We start from the raw sequence: 17,909 nt of genomic DNA, 5'->3' as shown, positions 1-17,909 counted from the left end.
TACAGTATGCATTCTGTTTTATTTAATGTGGCTTTGATTAACCTCCAAGTATTCTGGAGATATTTGCACTGACCTTCTAGTCCAACTTTTTTTTCTTGTCTTATTCTTCTCATTTTTGAGAAGTTTGTTCTTTGGAAGTAAAATATGATTTTAACTTTTATGTACAAGTTTGTTTCCTAAGGAAGCAAGGCCAAATAATCAAGATCACTAAGCACACTCAGTACATTTTAATTATTAAGAAAGCCTATTCATTTTTGCTTTATAATTTTAAAACTCCATATGTTAATTACTGCACAGGCAGTACACTTCTAATTTAAATAGGATATGATCTGTTACATATGCATATCCTCCGCATTTTGTAATTTCAGGTATTTGGTTTTTAGTACTTTAGGAAGACCATACTTTTATCAGCATTTGTGTATTTCCTGGATTTGCACAACAGGCCAGATTAAAATTAGGTTACTTTCAATGTGTTGTGTGAACCCAAGTGACTAAATTAATTCACTATGGTATGATTACAACCATTATTTTTAAAACATTCTATCCCTGGAATTCAGAGTCATTAACAGTATAAAAATATCTAAACATGAAGCACTGTCTGTTCACATAGTTTAAACTTGTAGCTGCAGTACATCACAATATTCAGTAAAAACAAGGAATTTTGTAGTAATTAAAATGCTTAACAAATTCTGTTAAACATTTTTATGGATTTCATGAAACTCAGCCATATTAGACACTGTACACTAGCAAGGAGCAAAGGTGTATCTGACTATTATCTGCTGAGCAGCTGGTGGAACTCTTACAAAGTAATCATCCCACCCACACCAAACTATTTCAGATGTGAGGAGGTTATTGCTGTGAGTATCCATACAGGTGACAGCTGAAAGAAGAGATGTAAGGATAACATACTCACAAATATAAAGTGAGAGGTCAACCTCAGAGAGATAATAGGTCTGCCATTAACTAGAAGCAGCCATTGTCTGCACAGAGTACTCTCATTGTGAGGTGTGTTTTTTTTGCTCCAATTCTTTAATCTTTTGATTATCAATATTAATTGCAGGTAATGTTCCATAATATATATTGAATGCTTCTTTCCCAAAGAAATACACATGTTGTTAAATCAATACAGAATCAAAAATGTGGAAACATGCTTCTTTACTTTATACAAGATTGTCACATCACTGTATAGGACTGCAGAACTAAATATTGTGCAATATATGGTAGTATTAATGGGCAACATTACCCATCTTCCACAGCTTTTTAACCTTTTCTTGTGATGAGAGATTTTGAAAGTCTTGGTATAAGCCTACTACAGCAAGCATGAGGTATTTTGTGGTTATATGGCACGCTGAACCAAAAACCAGGTACTAACAAACATGGCAGGTTGAGTTCTCACAATATTCTAGGTTAATGTTTTGTGAGAACTCAGCCTGCCATGTTTGTCAAGCAGAATTCCTTCTCTTCCTCATGTGAGGAGACTTGACAAGCATGATGTTGCTGCTGGTTGTTTAAGAGGGACTGAATGAACAACAGTTAAGCATGTGTTAACATGCTTTGTGAACATAACCAAGATTTTCTAGTTGCATTGACTTCAATATGCCACAGAACTGTTGAATTGTTTCCAAGTTGAACTGTTTCCATGGTGAAGAATCCATTGTTAACTAATCCACCATTTCATACCTTAATCAAATTGTTTCATTTCACATAGCACACTGAACCTAATCAACTCTGGATCTGAAAATCCTATTTACCTAAAATGTGGTTGGCTAATGTGCAACTCAATAGTTGTACCTGCAAGCAGATTTTTCATATTTATTCAAACCAATTGCCTGGGTTTCCCTTAACAGTAAAGTAACAAGTGCCTAAGTATGCATGGTACAGTACTTTAGACTATTTGTATTGGCTACTTTGTGGTTTAGTATTCTGTGCAGATGAAGGACATTGGATTAATTCAGTAAGCCATGGTTCCGTTAAGCATGGGTTAGCATTTCATGAAGACAGAGCCTATGATCACCTGTACAAAGAAAAACTGCCTGCTTGTTATAAATTAAACGTTTTAGAAATCCATTCGAAAATAGCATTTGTTCCTGTTTGGGACCATTCCCTGCATGGGAAGGTTGTGCCACGTGACCTCTAGTACCCAGACTCCAGAAGAAGAGGTGTGGCTACCGCCCTTTCTTGGACTACACGATGTGCTTTCTTCCTCCGACGTGCGTAAGCGGCTCCGCTTCCTTTCGCGTTTGCGCTGGGACACGTGACAGGCAGAGACGGCGGCCGGCCCGGCTCACCGTCCGCGTGTAGCGTTCGCTTCTGGCTTGCCGCCCCCTTCCTTCCTTCTTTCTCTCCCTCCTTCGGAGCTGACGCCGCGGCCTCAGCCTGGGCACGCGGAGACCGGGCAGGTACCTTGTCGGGGTGGTCGGTGGAGGGTCAGGAGCGCCAGTGTGAGGCGATGGCGCGAGCCTCGGCCTAGACAGGAGTTGGGTGAAGGAGAGCCTTCAGGAGTCCGGCCAAGGCTGGCCTGAGGGTGCCGCGGTTGGATGGTGAGGAGGGCCGGTAGCGGAGCGGACCCTCCGATTGTCTGAGGAGACGCCAGCCATGCTTGAACGGGGTGGGTCGGTGGGCGCGACGTTGCTAGCCGAGCTTCTTGGCGTGTCTGGCCCGGCGTGGCTGGTGGGGAGGAACCCAGAAGCTTCAGTTGCGGCTGGTGGGGCCCTCCGGTCTCGGGACCGACTGTGGCTTTTCTGGGGGGGCCTCAGGGGCCCCGCAGTGCTTGCTACTTTCCATGGTGCCTCTGTGTAGGAGGTGATGCTGCAGAAGCCGGGCGGGCGGAGACAGAAGCAAACGCGTTGGGAACTGCACGGAAATGTGCTTCAAAAACGCAAGACAAAAGCCTGGCTGATCGAGAGCACAGGTTCGATTAGTCCAACATCTTATTTCCGAAAACAACCGCCCAGATGCTTTCGAAAAGCTCAGAAAGGGCAAGAAAGTATTGCTTTCTCTTATTATACGATTGGCCCTCCTCTCCCTCCTCCTCCCGGTGCTTGGAGATAATCTTTTTTAACATGGAGGCTCCGTTTAATCGTTAGTGATTGTTGCCTTGCGGGATGATGGAATAGAAGAAAATGGGTTTCCTGGGTTCTGCTGTCTAGTGCGTACAGATTTTTAAATTGATGCAGTCTGTTTTTCCCCCAGAAGCCCCGTCAAAATATCTACTATAGAATGGTAGAATAACTTTTTTTTTTCTGAGTATGGTCTCCTTTCAAGCATTTATGCTTGGTTTCAGGAGCTTACGATAGGAGGAATAGAACCTTTTTTTTCTCTGTCACTATTTAAAATTATTGGGAGTTGGAAACTTTTGCCAGTTTCCAAGTACAGATGTCTGCCATTAGCAAGTCTTGAATCTTCTATATAATCCTTTAGAATTGAAGGTTCTATATACTGATTTTCATAGCAATGCTTGCTTTGTATTTTCTCTTCTGAGGGCTTTATAAATACCTTATCCTTAAGCACCTGTTTCCAATAATATCCTGGGTTTTACTGTAATTCTTTTAGTCCCTGTTTTGGAACAGTATCATGCTATTCAGTTCAAACGTAATAAAAGGTTGCCTTGCATTAGGTCATAGCAATGTTGATCTTTTAAAAAAAGAATTGGGTAAGTGTTTTGGAGCATATGACATTAAATGCTGACAAAACAGCAGAAGAAAGGGGGACTTTTTAAGGAGGAAGAGCAGGTCCCACAGTTTAATTTTTATAGTAAGAAAAGCATTCATTCTTGACTGAAATGTAAAGAAAAACTAAATAAACACAGTTAAGAAGTTATAATTTTGTTGTTTAGTATATCATAGAATATTGGGTGTATGTAGAAATCCTACACCTATGTATAAATAAACATAATGGGTTTTTTTTCCTGAGATACAGAGTATCAGAGCTTGGAAATGATTGAACCACTACTTGAGAAATAACTGAATTGCCTGCAGCAAATAAGCATTTGACATGTATGAGTGCATGTGCTCAAGTAGTAATCTGAAAGATTTGAAAAAGAAATCTGTTGTATTTCATGGCAAAGCTGGTCATTGAAGTATATTGGAGTGAAGAAGCAGTTCTACCAAGAATTTTAGCTAAAGGCCTGAAAATGAAGTTGGAGGAGTGGGGGAGTCAAATAAGTTAATGGGTTTGGGGAATTTACAGTTCTTTTTAATGTTTAATTTACCATTTTAAAAGATGGTAAATTAAGGCATCCAGCTTCTTCTCTTCATCCCGTATCATTCTCTGCATTAACTTTCTTTGCTGTCTTCACATAAAATATTTTCCATTTATTTCAGTGCAAGTCCTCAGTCTCTATCTCTCGATACGGGAGAACGTGGTGGAAGTAATAGTTCCCTGCCCCCTCTGCCCCACCATGACTAGATGCTGTGCTGAGTCATAAGTCGATCTTGACTATGCTGCCTCATATTGTTTTTCTAGCAGCTTCTAATTGCTTTTATTTGAAGAAATGTTGCCTCAGATGCAATATTGTAGATAAAAGTTCCTGCTAGGCTTTATTTATTCTGTCTTGCATATTCTTCTGTTTTCATAGGGAACTATAGCAATGTTACTTACAAAGTTCATGCAGAGTATTGTGTTGTATAAAAGTATTTTGCTGATGAAATATGAAATCTGCCCATTCATGAACTCTGTAGCTGGTCTTCAGCATGTCCTACACCACAGAAATATGGAATTAAATTGTTACCTTTCTTTACTAATGTATGTTTAAGTCCTGATAGCAAAATCTCAGATTTGTATTACATCCTTTCTTTCCTGAATATAAGCTGGACTGGGCTGAAGTAAACGTTTATTTGTCTGGATTTCCTATGTTTGGTTTATAAAAGCAGTGATGATCAAATGTGTGTAGCCATGTAATTTTGCATGTAGATTAATATCCAGGTTGCATTCTTAAGGAAGTCTACTGTTAGCTTTGCTTTTAATGTTTGTAACTACTTTTAGTTTGTTTTAATGTTAATAATTCTTTTTCTAACTGCAGATAGGCAGTTTTCCATCATGGACTGGCAGCCAGATGAACAGGGCCTTCAACAAGTTCTTCAGTTACTCAAAGATTCCCAATCTCCAAACACAGCAACCCAGCGTATTGTGCAAGATGTATCCTTGAAATAATTAGCATTGCTGCAGAGAGTGCTTGAGATATAAGACAGAGGGCAAAATGCAGCTCTCATTTGCAATGAACTTAAAGAATAGAGGGGGGAAAACCAATATGTCACATTGGGGAATAATGTGCTAGTGCAATAAACAAACGCTTTAAAACAACTTTCCCAACCTAGTAGCTTCCAGGTATTTGAGACTACAACTCCCATCTTTCTGGACCAGCAGTAATGCTGATTGGATTTATAATCTAGGTCACTGGAGGGGATTACAGACTGCTGCTCTAAAATAGTGCTAGCAAGAAACAAACTTGAAAGCAGTACTTTTGGCAGTGTCTTATTCTTGTTGTAGCCTTCCCTAACAGGATGGCTGGATGATTATGGAACTTGCATTCCAGCACATCTGGCGAACACCAGGCTGTGGAAAGGTGTTCTCATAGGGCAGTATGGTCTTATACTATTACATCTGTGGCTGAAGAAAATGGGTTTTTAGTGACATTTGGTTATAGGACATATTAAGAATAAATTCTTAACTAATGCCACAGAAACTGAAACAGCTCAACCAGTTCCCTGATTTCAATAACTATTTGATATTTGTCTTAACGCGACTGAAATCTGAGGGTAAGTCCATTAAATCTATTACAACATAAGTTTTAAAAAGCTGTATGTCTGTATAGTATTGGGATACAATATCTAATTTATAATGTCTGCTTTAATCAAGTGGCCATTAGAATATTTTGGCAAAATTAGATTTTGGCTTAAGTGAAATGGCATGTTCAGCTTCTGAGTAATGTTGGAAAACTGCCTGATTTATCAGCTTAAAGGAGATTTCCCATTCCTTTGATGCAAGACTGGTAATTTGGTCCTCTCTGTGGCTTAGCAAGCAAAGGAGGATTTCAGGAATCAAAAACTCTAGCTTCTTTGGTTTTGCCTACCACTGTTTATGCTGTCATCCTTCATTACATTAGAAATATACCCTTCTTTAAAATGGTAGAGCAAGGGTTAATGGGCTGAGCTTTTGGAAGAGCTCCAATGAAAGAATCCAGAATAGGGTAAGAGGAAGGCAAGCCCATTGTAAACAAATTAATGTGCAAGAGATCCTATAGATAAAATTGTTCTGCGACTGATGACTAAAGGTCTGTAGTAGTTTCCTGATTTTTAAGTATACCAAAAGAATTGAAATTGTTTGTATCTTTACAGTAATTTGTAAGAAGCCATAGCTTGTACTGGAATTGAATGAAATAACTGTACTCCTGAATGAAATAACTGCATTTTTTTCTTAAATTTTGGCAGTTTTGTTGGATGACTTAAGGACAAAACATCTTTTAATTCTACACAGTAGATTTTATTGGTACATTAAAATGCTCCCATTTGTTTTGTGACAGCTGGAGCTCATATAGCTCTAGCTATCCTTAAGGTCTCTCATGTTGCATTCTTTTTAAACAAAATTTAATCTACTAAGAGGCTAATATTATTGACTCTTAAGTTTTGATCTTTGGTATCCAGGCAGTAGTGTTTATCCCATCAGCCATAATACTTTAGTACACTGAAAATAAAAAAAGCTGTATTGAATAATCCCTGGATCTTGATTTTTTAAACTCTAATTAAAGTACTGTACTATGATCTCCAGTATTGCTATGAATTATAGGCTAAGTCTTATAAAAATCTCCCATTATGGAGGGAGGGGAAGGAAAATGCTAGAACGTATGCTAAACTGTGAGCATACTTTAACATAAGTCATATATCTGAAGCCACTCAGGTATAGCTGAACCAGTGAGGATCATCAAAAAAGCATTGATTGCAAAGAACTGAAACATTATTTTGTATTCATATAGAACTTTAAAATGCTAGTTTCTGACAACATGTATCATGAAAAAACATTGTAACTCATGAATAGAAATTCATGTAACCCAGCTCAGTATATCAAAAAATGGTATCAAATTTCTTAAAATCTGTAAATGTATATAAGACGTAAAGAAAGAACATGAGCATTGAGCTGCATTATAGAGCCAAAATCTGGACACACTGCTATATTTGTTGGCTGAATGGAAGATCAAACTGTGACCCTTTTCAACACAGCATGGTTAATGAACTTTATCCAGTTATAGCAGGATCAAATGTTAGAGTCTATACATATTTTTGCAGTCAAAATTATATCAGTATTATAGGTGTATAATCTTGTAGGTGTATAAGACATTCATTGCACTACTTTTATGGTATACACACTTTTGGTGTATGGCAATCAGGCAGTTGTTGAATCCAGTTTTTTCTGTGTTTTTGTTCAGATGCCTTTTATTTCTCTGTTTTTTTGCATTTTAATACCTAAAATGTTCCCATATTTTTTAATGTAACATGTCTCGTAAAATTTAGTTCTAATCCATCGTCTCTTTAAAACAGATGAACCTACTCGTTCTCTGAGTGGTTTGATCCTGAAGAACAATGTGAAAGCTCACTACCAGAGTTTTCCCCAGCCGGTTGCTGAATTTATTAAGCAAGAGTGTCTAAATAACATAGGGGATGCTTCTTCTCTTATCAGAGCTACAATTGGTGAGTGGTGGTGAGAAGCTGAGGATGAATTACTAACTAGGATTAGTCTGTGCAGTGCTTTGGAGCATATTGGAGTATGAAAATAGTATCTGTCTGCAACTCTGTACAGCAGCTGTAGTTTTTTTTTCCAGGATTGAAACTACAGAGGACAGCTATGCATACCAATCCTGGGTAGAGACATAGGTACTTCGAAGAGTTTCAGATAGATGCTATTTTCTCTCTCCTATATGCTCCCAGCCATCTTTTAAACATTATTTCTGAAGAACTGCTGTTAGTTTGTTTTCAGGAAGGAAGGGTTATAACTTTTCAAAATTGGTGCGGAAAGTGTTTTAATTAGAAGCAGAATTCCATAATAACAGATGGTGCTTTAACTTGCAATTGTCAGCTAACTGCAAATTGGAACATGTTTATTTCCCTCTATTCTGTGTATAGGTGCATTTGTAAAGAGTAGATGATAGGGCTCATGAGACATGAAGCAAGTAGACTGTGTAAAGCTGGAATTGTCAGCATAGACCTAAGTCATAGCATGGATAGAGTAGCTCTCTAATGGCAAAAATGTTTAATTTCATGTAAGCTGTAAAAGTTTCATTTTCTCCAACTGTTGGCGCTCCCAAAATCAGTACGTAGCATAAAGGATTTATACGCTTTACTTTAGTTACCTATGGGTCCTCCTAGTATGTGTTAGTGGTTTTAAGAACATTATCAATGTTTTCTTGTTACATTAGTTGAGGAATCACTACAGCTCTCAGTTCCATTAAACAATAGATGACAGAAACATCTGGTAGAGTTCAGGACTGTGTCAGAATTAGGGTCTTAAGTATTCCTAATTCCTAAATTTCCTAAAGTTCATCTATCATTTTTGGTAGCGAACATTGTAAAATCAAAGTTCTTGGATCTAAAATGGGCTTGTGAGCTGAACTTGTAGTTTCTTTCTTTTGGCAGGTATTCTGATAACAACAATTGCTTCCAAAGGAGAGCTGCAGATGTGGCCAGAGCTTCTGCCCCAACTCTGCAATTTACTTAATTCTGAAGATTACAACACATGTGAAGTGAGTGGGGAAACTGCACAGAGTTAACTGATGGCTTGAGCCAGCAAGATAGTCTAACTGTTGCTATAGTGTATAGATTTCGCATTGAAATACTCCTAGGGAGGCTGGTGTTAGAGTTGCCAGAAACTATGAATGTCTGATGTTTTATTTAGTGTGTTCAGGATTTTTCAATTATTGCTAGGTATATTAACATATTGAACTTTTAATATATTAGTTACTTTCTGTTCAGTGGAATCCTATGTCCTTCTACTCAATAATCAGCTATTCTGAGTTCACTCGTTCTAATAGTGTTTGGAGGATTTCAGTCTTATGAAGTTAAATAAACATTTTAAAAAACCTAACTAGTAGATGGTGTTCAGAGTTTTTGGGAGATATAGTTATGTTTCATAAATGTGTTCTTGCTATAGGCAATGTGATGTAGGTAGTACTGCTGCTTTACTGGTAATCCTTATTAAACTAGTTAAGATGGGATGTATGTAAAAGGAGGTCAAAGGAGGTCATTGGGCAGCATCAGATGCAACAGGTAGTCTGTAAAAAAAAAATTCAACTTAAACATTTGCACCTTGGAAAGATGGGTATTCTAAGAATGTATCAGTTTTTCCAGTTTTTACTGATTAAAAAAATACTGTGAGTGGGGTTTTTTTTTCTTTTTAAGAACAATCCAATTCATAGTTCTCCTGCAATCTCTTTAGCTATTTAGCCACTGGAATGGCACATAACCAGGCTGTTGCGTAGGAAGTCTGGCTCTGGGTAGTAGGACAACACGTTCTTTCAAATTGGCAGCTTGTCACTTTTCTCTGGCACAGAGTGAATACAGCTCATGGTAGAAAAGTGATTTGAGTAGCAGAGCCAAGCTGCAACTGCAGGCATTCAAATGAATTTTAGATGCTCTTTGCCTATTTTTCAAGTCCATATATTTGGTACTAAATATTACTATACTCTATAGGGGGCATTTGGTGCCTTACAGAAAATCTGTGAAGATTCTGCTGAACTCCTGGACAGCGATGCTCTCAACCGGCCTCTTAATGTCATGATCCCAAAGTTCCTTCAGTTCTTCAAGCATTGCAGCCCCAAAATTAGGCATGTATCTGTTTTAATATTAATGAAACATTTAGTGGAATGTACCACTTTGGGTTAAAATTAAAGATAGTAATTAAAGGTGGATGTAATATGCTTACTGCTTTTTCGTTGGTGTCAAAATCATACTGCTTTCTAATTTCAAGTATTTTGTCAATCACAAAATTAGTAGTAGGTTTGGCAAGTAGCACAGAAATCTAAATCAGTCTCTCTGATCCTTGGGGACCTCCAAATGTGTTGACTTCCAATTCTCAAGTTTCTCAGCAATAGGAGTGCATGATAGGGGATTCTGTGAGTTACATTTACCCATCTGGGGAGCACTGACAGTCTGGGTCTGCTCATCACAGTAATTAACCACAGTACTTGTGGGTAATTCAGCCACAGTTGCCTAGGTTCACATGATGTTAACCCATAAATAATGATTTACAGACTACAGTCACTAAGTCATATTAAAAAGAAAAGACCAAACATTGGATAGTTTAGTGTAATGTGTGAATCTAGATAGAAGTTGCATAAGCTTATAAGCCAAAAGTCCTGGCTGAAATAAATTAGGAAAGCAATGTAGGTGCAAGCAGTTCCCTCATTCCTGGTGTTTTTTTTTTTTACTTTCTCCATACAAGAAATGGAACTAACAAGGAACCACCATTAACTATAGGTCTCTAGTTTGCACATAATAGGAGATAGAGTAATTGCTAGTAAGCAATAATAGATACATGACAGTTGGGTTATGCATCCTGGGTTGCTTGGAAAAATGATATATAGTTTTCAGTTTAAGAAAATGTGCCTAATTGCCGTTTTCTGGCTAGGTCCCTTGATTACATAAATGGAGAAGCAAAGTTGATAGAAGGTGCTAGTTATCATACCCAGGCTTGTCTAAGCAGGATTCTTTTCGGAGTATTCCATGCAGAGTGCTAAGTGTGAAAAAGAAAATTTATTATTATATAGTGACATATTTTAATCTTTGAAACTATCCTTGTAACATGGTTACCATTTTAACAATGTAAAAATATATTTTCTATTTTGGTAGGCTTTAACAGTATCAATCAATCAATTTATTGTTTTGATTACTGGTTTTACTCTAATTCTTTTAATAGTATAGTGGCAATTAAAATAGATGAGAAAAACAAATCACAAACTGATATTTAATTCTTGAAATTGTGCCCTAGTTCAGACTTTATATTATAGAATACCGTGATTGATTAAATTACAAACGAGCACTGCCTCTTTGTATTCTATTGCTTCCTTCCACTCACCTTGCTTTCTTCCACTGGAATGCAGTGGACATTGACAAACATGGTTCCTTCCTCTGAAGGTGACTGCTAGGAAACAATCATCCATTGTTTATTCTAAAATTACCATGTTGGCCAGGTTGCACATCATGCTTAGAAATTGTTTAAGAACACTTTACTGAATAGATCAAAATCAACTTTGTGTGTGAAGCCACCACTAAGTAAATTGCATGAAGGCTTTGTGCAATAAGCAAACTCAGTTTTGTCCAGCTTTATCTGGAAGAAGAAATTTGATACTTAACAAATGTTCAGATCTTAATAGAATTTTGCTAAGTTTCTTAAAGTTAGATTTGCTTCTCATTTTGCATTGTATGAGTATCTGTAAATCTTGGAAACTGCTTTATTCTAGATGTAATATTTCTAACCCCCCAACATACATTATGATTACACTGGTATTATTGCAAGGACTTATTAATTAGGGTGATTTTTCCTGTTGTAGAATTAGAGTTGTGCTTGGAGGAATATTAGTTTGTGGGCCTTAAATTTGAAGGCTTTTGGGGGGAAAGAAGACAAAGATTGGAAGCAAATAAATTCATTTTTGAATACAGAATAGAAGTCAGTAAAGAAAATTGTTTTGTTAAGTCTGATCTGTTTTTAGAGCAAAATATTAATTCATTGTCCAGAACTGTACTTGAGATTATATCATGTTGGTAGTAAATTACTGAAGTGAATAGTAATGGCTAAACCAAATGTTTTTAAAGCTGTTTTTTTCTATTCTTTAGGTCCCATGCTATTGCTTGTGTCAATCAGTTCATCATGGAGAGGGCCCAGGCTTTGATGGATAACATAGATACCTTTATTGAGGTGAGGGGGATTAACCTAGGCCAATGATTGTTTTGAAAGTCAAGGTGTTATGGTCCATGGTTATTTATGTATTAGGTGTTTTGCTCACTCACCAGTATTATAATTTTAGAGTACAGATGGGTAGTCTCCAAATCCCTTTTTTACAACTCCCAGATCCCTTCCAACTTGCACCACTTCCTGTGTACGTTTGGTGAGCAATTACAGCAAACTGATAAGCTTCTGATAGACTTTATAGACTTCTAAAAATTAAAAATGCATCCTCAAAATCAAGGCAAAAGCCCTCTGGTAATATCATTATAACACTGTCCCACTCACTGCAACTCTTTATGAATGGTAGGGAAAACTTGCAGCTCCTAACTTCCATGAACTTTCCCACTTCCAAGTAAGTTCCCCTCCTTTTACTTCAGCTTAAGTAAAAAGAAGTTTGTGAATATCTTCTAGAGGTTTTCTTTCTGATTATTGCAGTTTCTGGATCAGATTCCCTGAAACTGGGAAAACACCAAGAGTTCCCTGTATCTGTACAACAGTGGGAAAAAGGTGTAGTAGATAATGGAATATTTTTTTGGAAATGTATTTACTGACTTACAGTACTGTGCAAAACTTTTAGGCAGGTGTGAAAAAATGCTGTAAAGGAAGAATACTTTCAAAAATACATATTCTAATTGTTTATGGTTATCAATTTACAAAATGCAAAGTGAGCAAACAGAAGAAAAACCCAAATAAATATTTGGTGTGACTACCCTTTGGCTTCAAACCAGCATCATTTCTTACACTTGCACACTTTGTACACTTGCACAAAGTCAGGGATCTTGTAGGATTAGAGTCAGGTGTATGATTAACCAATTATACGAAGCAGGTGCTAATGATCATCAATTTCATATGTAGGTTGAAACACAGTCATTAACTGAAACAGAAACAGCTGTGTAGGAAGCTTAAAACTGGGTGAGGAACAGCCAAACTCTGCTACTAAGGTGAGGTTGTGGAAGACAGTTTCATGTCATAGGTCGTACACCATGGCAAGACTGAGCACAGCAACAAGACACAAGTTAGACTGCATCAGCAAGGTCTCTCCTAGACAAAAATTTCAAAGCAGACTGGGGTTTCAAGATGTGCTGTTTACACTCTTTTGAAGAAGCACAAAGAAACGGGCAACGTTGAGGACTGTAGACGCAGTGGTCGGCCAAGGAAACTTAATGCAGCAGATGAAAGACACATCATGCTTACTTTCCTTCAACATCAGAAGATGTCCAGCAGTGCCATCAGCACAGAACTGGCAGAAACCTGTGGGACCCAGGTACACCCATCTACTGTTTGGAGAAGTCTGGCCAGAAGTGGTCTTCGTGGAAGAATTGTGGCCAAAAAGCCATACCCCTGATGTGGAAACAAGGCTAAGCAACTCAACTATGCATGAAAACATAGGAATTGGGATGCAGAAAAATGGCAGCGGGTGCTCTTGACCGGTGAGTCCAAATCTGAAATATTTGGCTGTAGCAGGAGTCAGTTTGTTTGCCGAAGGGCTGGAGAGCGGTACAAGAATGAGTGTCTGCAGGCAACAGTGAAGCATGGTGGAGGTTCCTTGCAAGTTAGGGGCTGCAAATGGAGTTGGAGATTTGGTCAGGATCAATGGTGTCCTCAGTGCTGAGAAATACAGGTAGATACTTATCCGTCATGCCATACCATCAGGGAGGTGTGTGATTGGCCTCAAATTTATTCTGCAGCAGGACGACAACCCCAAACATACAGCCAATGTCATGAAGAACTATCTTCAGCATAAAGAAGAACAAGGAGTCCTGGAAGTGATGGTTTGGCCCCCACAGAGCCCTGATCTCAACATCATTGAGTCTGTCTGGGAATGCATGAAGAGACAGAAGGATTTGAGGCAGCCTACATCCACAGGAGATCTGTGGTTAGTTCTCCAAGATGTTTGGAACAACCTACCTGCTGAGTTCCTTCAAAAACTGTGTGCAAGCATACCTAGAAGAATTGATGCTGTTTTGAAGGCAAGGAATGGTCACACCAAATATTGATTTGATTTGGGTTTTTCTTCTGTTTGTTCGCTTTGCATTTTGTAAATTGATAAACATAAACATTTACAATATATATTTTTGAAAGCATTCTGACTTTACAGCATTTTTTCACACCTGCCTAAAACTTCTGCACAGTACTGTATGTGAAGTTGAGGAGGCCTCGGAAAAATCCTAAGGAATGCCAGGATTCCTCAGAGCACAGTTTGAATGTCATTGAATTAAGTTAACAGTTCTTTAACCCAGCAACAGATTTTCTTCTATACTTGTTGTTATACTTGTCTACTACTGTAATTGTAGGCAGTAGCGGGACTTGGTTTTTTTGTCTAGTGCTTAATGTGATTTCTTAAAGGAAGATAAGGATTTTAACACTTGCATCCTTAGCTTTCTATGTCTTAGTAATTTCTTTTTACTGCAGTCACATATCCATGGCCAGAGGCAGTCTTAGAAAATACAGGGTCCAGTACAGAGAGAAAGGTATTTGGTTCTTAATACCAATGTATTCCTTTCCCTAAACTTAGATAAATATAATATGGCCCTAGTTATGCTTCCTGAGATCAGTGTTTCTGTTGTCTTGTGCTACCGCTGTACTTGAAAATGTGCAGACAGTGTCTGTGAAAAACCTGAATGTTCATAGGGTATAAATGGTAGGCCTTGTATAAGGTGCCCCTCCTTGATGCTTTCCTGTTTTCTTCCTATGCACACTTGTTTTTGCTTTACTAACTTCATCATCACCATGCATCCACTTGTCAGAAATACTAAGCTTTGGCAAGAACTTGAGTTGCATGCGAAATAAATGCATTTCTGTATCATTGACAAAAAACACAGAATGTAATGTTTTTCTGCATAGGAGGAGAGGTTTTCTCCCTAGGCTGCAACAGTTCTAGAAGATCCAAGTATTTGGCCAGTTGTTGAGGATAGTGTTGGATTCTTGACTTGAAGTAATTTATTTTTTTCCTTCTTGGCAGCATTTGTTTGCCTTGGCAGTAGATGAAGATCCTGAGGTTCGAAAGAATGTTTGCAGAGCATTAGTAATGCTGTTAGAGGTGCGAATTGACCGACTGATCCCTCACATGCATAGTATCATCCAAGTAAGTACTCTTGCTTTACAAAGTTTGTACCTCTATACTCTTTGCCTTGACCTGCATTATGGAACATTCTTCTGGAAGTTGATATTTGTTCACCAGTTTTGTGGGAACAGAGACAAGAAAGGGATAATGTGTGCTAGCTGCTTTTGCTAGTCTATAGAAAGTTTCATTCTTACTGGCTTATGCTACTTAAGTGACAAGTCACAACCAAACATTGCATTTTGGCAGTAATTTCTGTATTCTGTAAGACAGATACAGCAAATGCAAAGCAAAGGCAGTGGTTACTTGAATCAAAACTTTTATGTTCTTGGTTTTGTCTGTTACAGTATATGCTGCAGAGGACTCGGGACAGTGATGAAAATGTGGCATTGGAAGCATGTGAATTCTGGCTGACATTGGCTGAGCAACCCATCTGCAAAGAAGTGCTGTCTTCACATCTAGTACAGTGAGTAATTTAACTTCAGCAGCAGTAATGCACTGTCTACCTTTTGATGCATGAACTTTGTTTTCATATAGAAAGTTATTGATATTTACATTGTGAAAGCTCATAGATGGTTCTGCTATTGTATCCTTTCTTAACAGAAGCTTTGTGCAAAAAGGAGGAGTAATAAAGACTTGACTGTTGCTAAGCTAAATTTACTCATCTGAGGTTCAACTAAGCCTTCATAGTTTAATGTATATGTTTATGGTCTTTCCTTAGAGAAACTAATATAATAAAATACTTTAACAGAATATAGAAATGAAAATAGTTAATATATGTCCCTTTGGTTTAAAGGAGTATTTTCAGGAGAAATAGTCCACAACTACCATATTCCAGATGAATAGTATCTCTCCTCATAAACTAAACTTTACACTTCATCAAACCAACTCTCTCTCAACTAGTTATTAATAACAAAGATGGGGCAGAGTGGTTGGCCATGCTTTTCTAAGAAAATCTAGCTTCATATTCCATCAGCTGAAATTGAATTTGCACATCTGGGCAAGTTAATTGGATTGCTATATACTTCATATAGGACTGAGCCTAAGACTTGAGCACTGTTTCTGGAACTGGAAAGAAAAAAATATTTTAAAATTGGTAGACTGTTGCCCAAGAATTGCTATGTATACTTGTTATATTCCTGCAGTCGCCTCATTTATTAATATAAATTGATTGAAGATTTATAGAATCATAGAATTAGAACTACCATAAACCAATCCCCTGCTCAGTGCAGAATCCACTACAGCATTTCTGATAGATGACCATCCAGTCTCTCTTCAGTGAAGGAGAAATCACCGCATAATGTGGCAGCCTGTTCACTGGTTAACAGTTCTTACAGTCACAAAGTAACTGTAAGAAACTTCTGATATCTGGCTTGAACCACTTTCTTTGTACTTTTAACCCACTAGATCTGGTCTTGCCCTAGAATGTTTGTAGCTTTTTTTTTAACCACAGCCTAAGTCTGAATGTGCTTTATAATTTACTATTACATAGTTACTTGCCCAGTAACAAGGCCATGATATCTTGTATGAATACTTCCTTGCTTTAAAAAGTAGTTAGGGTGTTTTTGAACTCTCATAGATTTTCATTCCTATTTGACAAAGATGCTGTTATATGTATCACTCTGAGTCAAGACTTTACTTGATAAGCTACTCATTCTCATTTTCTCTTGACAGATTGATTCCTATTTTGGTGAATGGCATGAAATATTCAGAAATTGACATCATATTGTTAAAGGTATTTCTTTGACCATCCAAACAATTTAGGAATACTGTGTTGCTTAGTTTCTTTATATTCTCTCTTTTCTGACATTTTATCACCACTCATAGTTATTTAGTAAGCCAAGTTAATTAAAATGATATTATTCTGAATTGTAATAGGTTCAGAAGCTACATCATTCCTTTTTATGCCATTGTTACTGCTGAGGATCCTTGCTGATATAATGCTATATACATGCTAGACACATACACACTGGTTTCTTCAAGTCAGTGTTGGCTCTTGGCGACCGCCTGGACAAGTCCCTGCAGTTTTCTTGGCAAGGTTTTTTGGAAGTGATTTGCCATTGTCTCCTTCCTAGGGCTGAGAGAAAGTGACTGGCCCAAGGTCCCCCAGCTGGCTTTGTGCCTAAGGCAGGACTAAAACTCACAGCTCCTAATTTCTAGCCTAATGCCTTAACCATGACACCAAACTGGCTCTTTTAATTTATATACCAGATAACAAAAGTGCTATCTGCTATAAGTCAGAAATTGTGGCTTTTCACCTGTTAAAAACAAATTATTACATATTTGTATACACAAGGAAAAGACTGAGCAAATGCATTCATGGAAATGATGCATGACCTTCAACCTGACAACAGTGATGGGTTGTTATATTCGTACTGTCTGATCCATGGAAGCATTGTCTGAAGCCTCTTGAGAAGCTTGTAGTTTACCTCACTCTATCAAAGTTTAAGTTGTCATTGAAGTATTTTCATAATTTCACTTCCCATCAGTCAAAAACAAATGGCTGAAACTAAACATGATATTCATGGTCTTGCTGGTTTCTTACATGGATCTATTCTATACAGAGAGTGACCATGTAGGTTTCAGAGAATAATTCAGGTCCTACACTGAGGAACCACTGAAATACTATACAGTATTTGCAAGGTAATGCTTTCCTAGCAGGGAGATTCCCTATCAAATGGGATTCCATAGGCTCTTTCCCCTCACTTGCAGGGTGATGTGGAAGAGGATGAAGCCATCCCAGATAGTGAGCAAGATATCAAACCTCGCTTTCATAAATCACGCACAGTTACTCTGCAGCACGAAGAGGAGCGGTTGCAGGATGAGGAAGATGGCGAGGATGAGGATGATGACGATGACACACTGTCTGACTGGAATCTGAGTGCGTAGGGGATTAGTATCAAGCCATGCTCTAGGG

The 17,909-nt window shown here is 37.9% G+C and overlaps 1 protein-coding gene across 3 annotated transcripts in view; it reads left to right on the top strand.

Moving 5' to 3' along the window:
- The first annotated feature begins 2,228 nt into the window (after positions 1-2,228).
- The window catches only part of TNPO2 (transportin 2), a 36,691-nt gene continuing 21,010 nt past the window's right edge, over positions 2,229-17,909 (top strand). The window contains exons 1-11 of one of the 3 annotated variants that reach the window (XM_007420964.4): positions 2,229-2,395; positions 5,021-5,136; positions 5,681-5,756; positions 7,533-7,682; positions 8,625-8,731; positions 9,678-9,811; positions 11,820-11,901; positions 14,894-15,016; positions 15,340-15,458; positions 16,667-16,727; positions 17,705-17,873. In XM_007420964.4, coding sequence (XP_007421026.1) covers positions 5,038-5,136; positions 5,681-5,756; positions 7,533-7,682; positions 8,625-8,731; positions 9,678-9,811; positions 11,820-11,901; positions 14,894-15,016; positions 15,340-15,458; positions 16,667-16,727; positions 17,705-17,873 — 1,120 coding nt within the window. In that variant the 5' untranslated portion in view covers positions 2,229-2,395; positions 5,021-5,037. Of the gene's footprint in view, positions 2,400-2,467; positions 2,912-5,020; positions 5,137-5,680; positions 5,757-7,532; positions 7,683-8,624; positions 8,732-9,677; positions 9,812-11,819; positions 11,902-14,893; positions 15,017-15,339; positions 15,459-16,666; positions 16,728-17,704; positions 17,874-17,909 lie in introns of those variants that run through there. The other 2 variants (XM_025168604.2, XM_007420965.4) reach the window with 2 other exon arrangements.

Source organism: Python bivittatus, unplaced genomic scaffold, assembly GCF_059951505.1.
Source record: "Python bivittatus isolate LINGU-HERP-01145 unplaced genomic scaffold, Pbiv_v1 ctg000080_np1212, whole genome shotgun sequence".
Classification (NCBI taxonomy): Eukaryota; Metazoa; Chordata; class Lepidosauria; order Squamata; family Pythonidae; genus Python; species Python bivittatus.
This window is presented reverse-complemented; position numbering and strand designations above follow the sequence as displayed.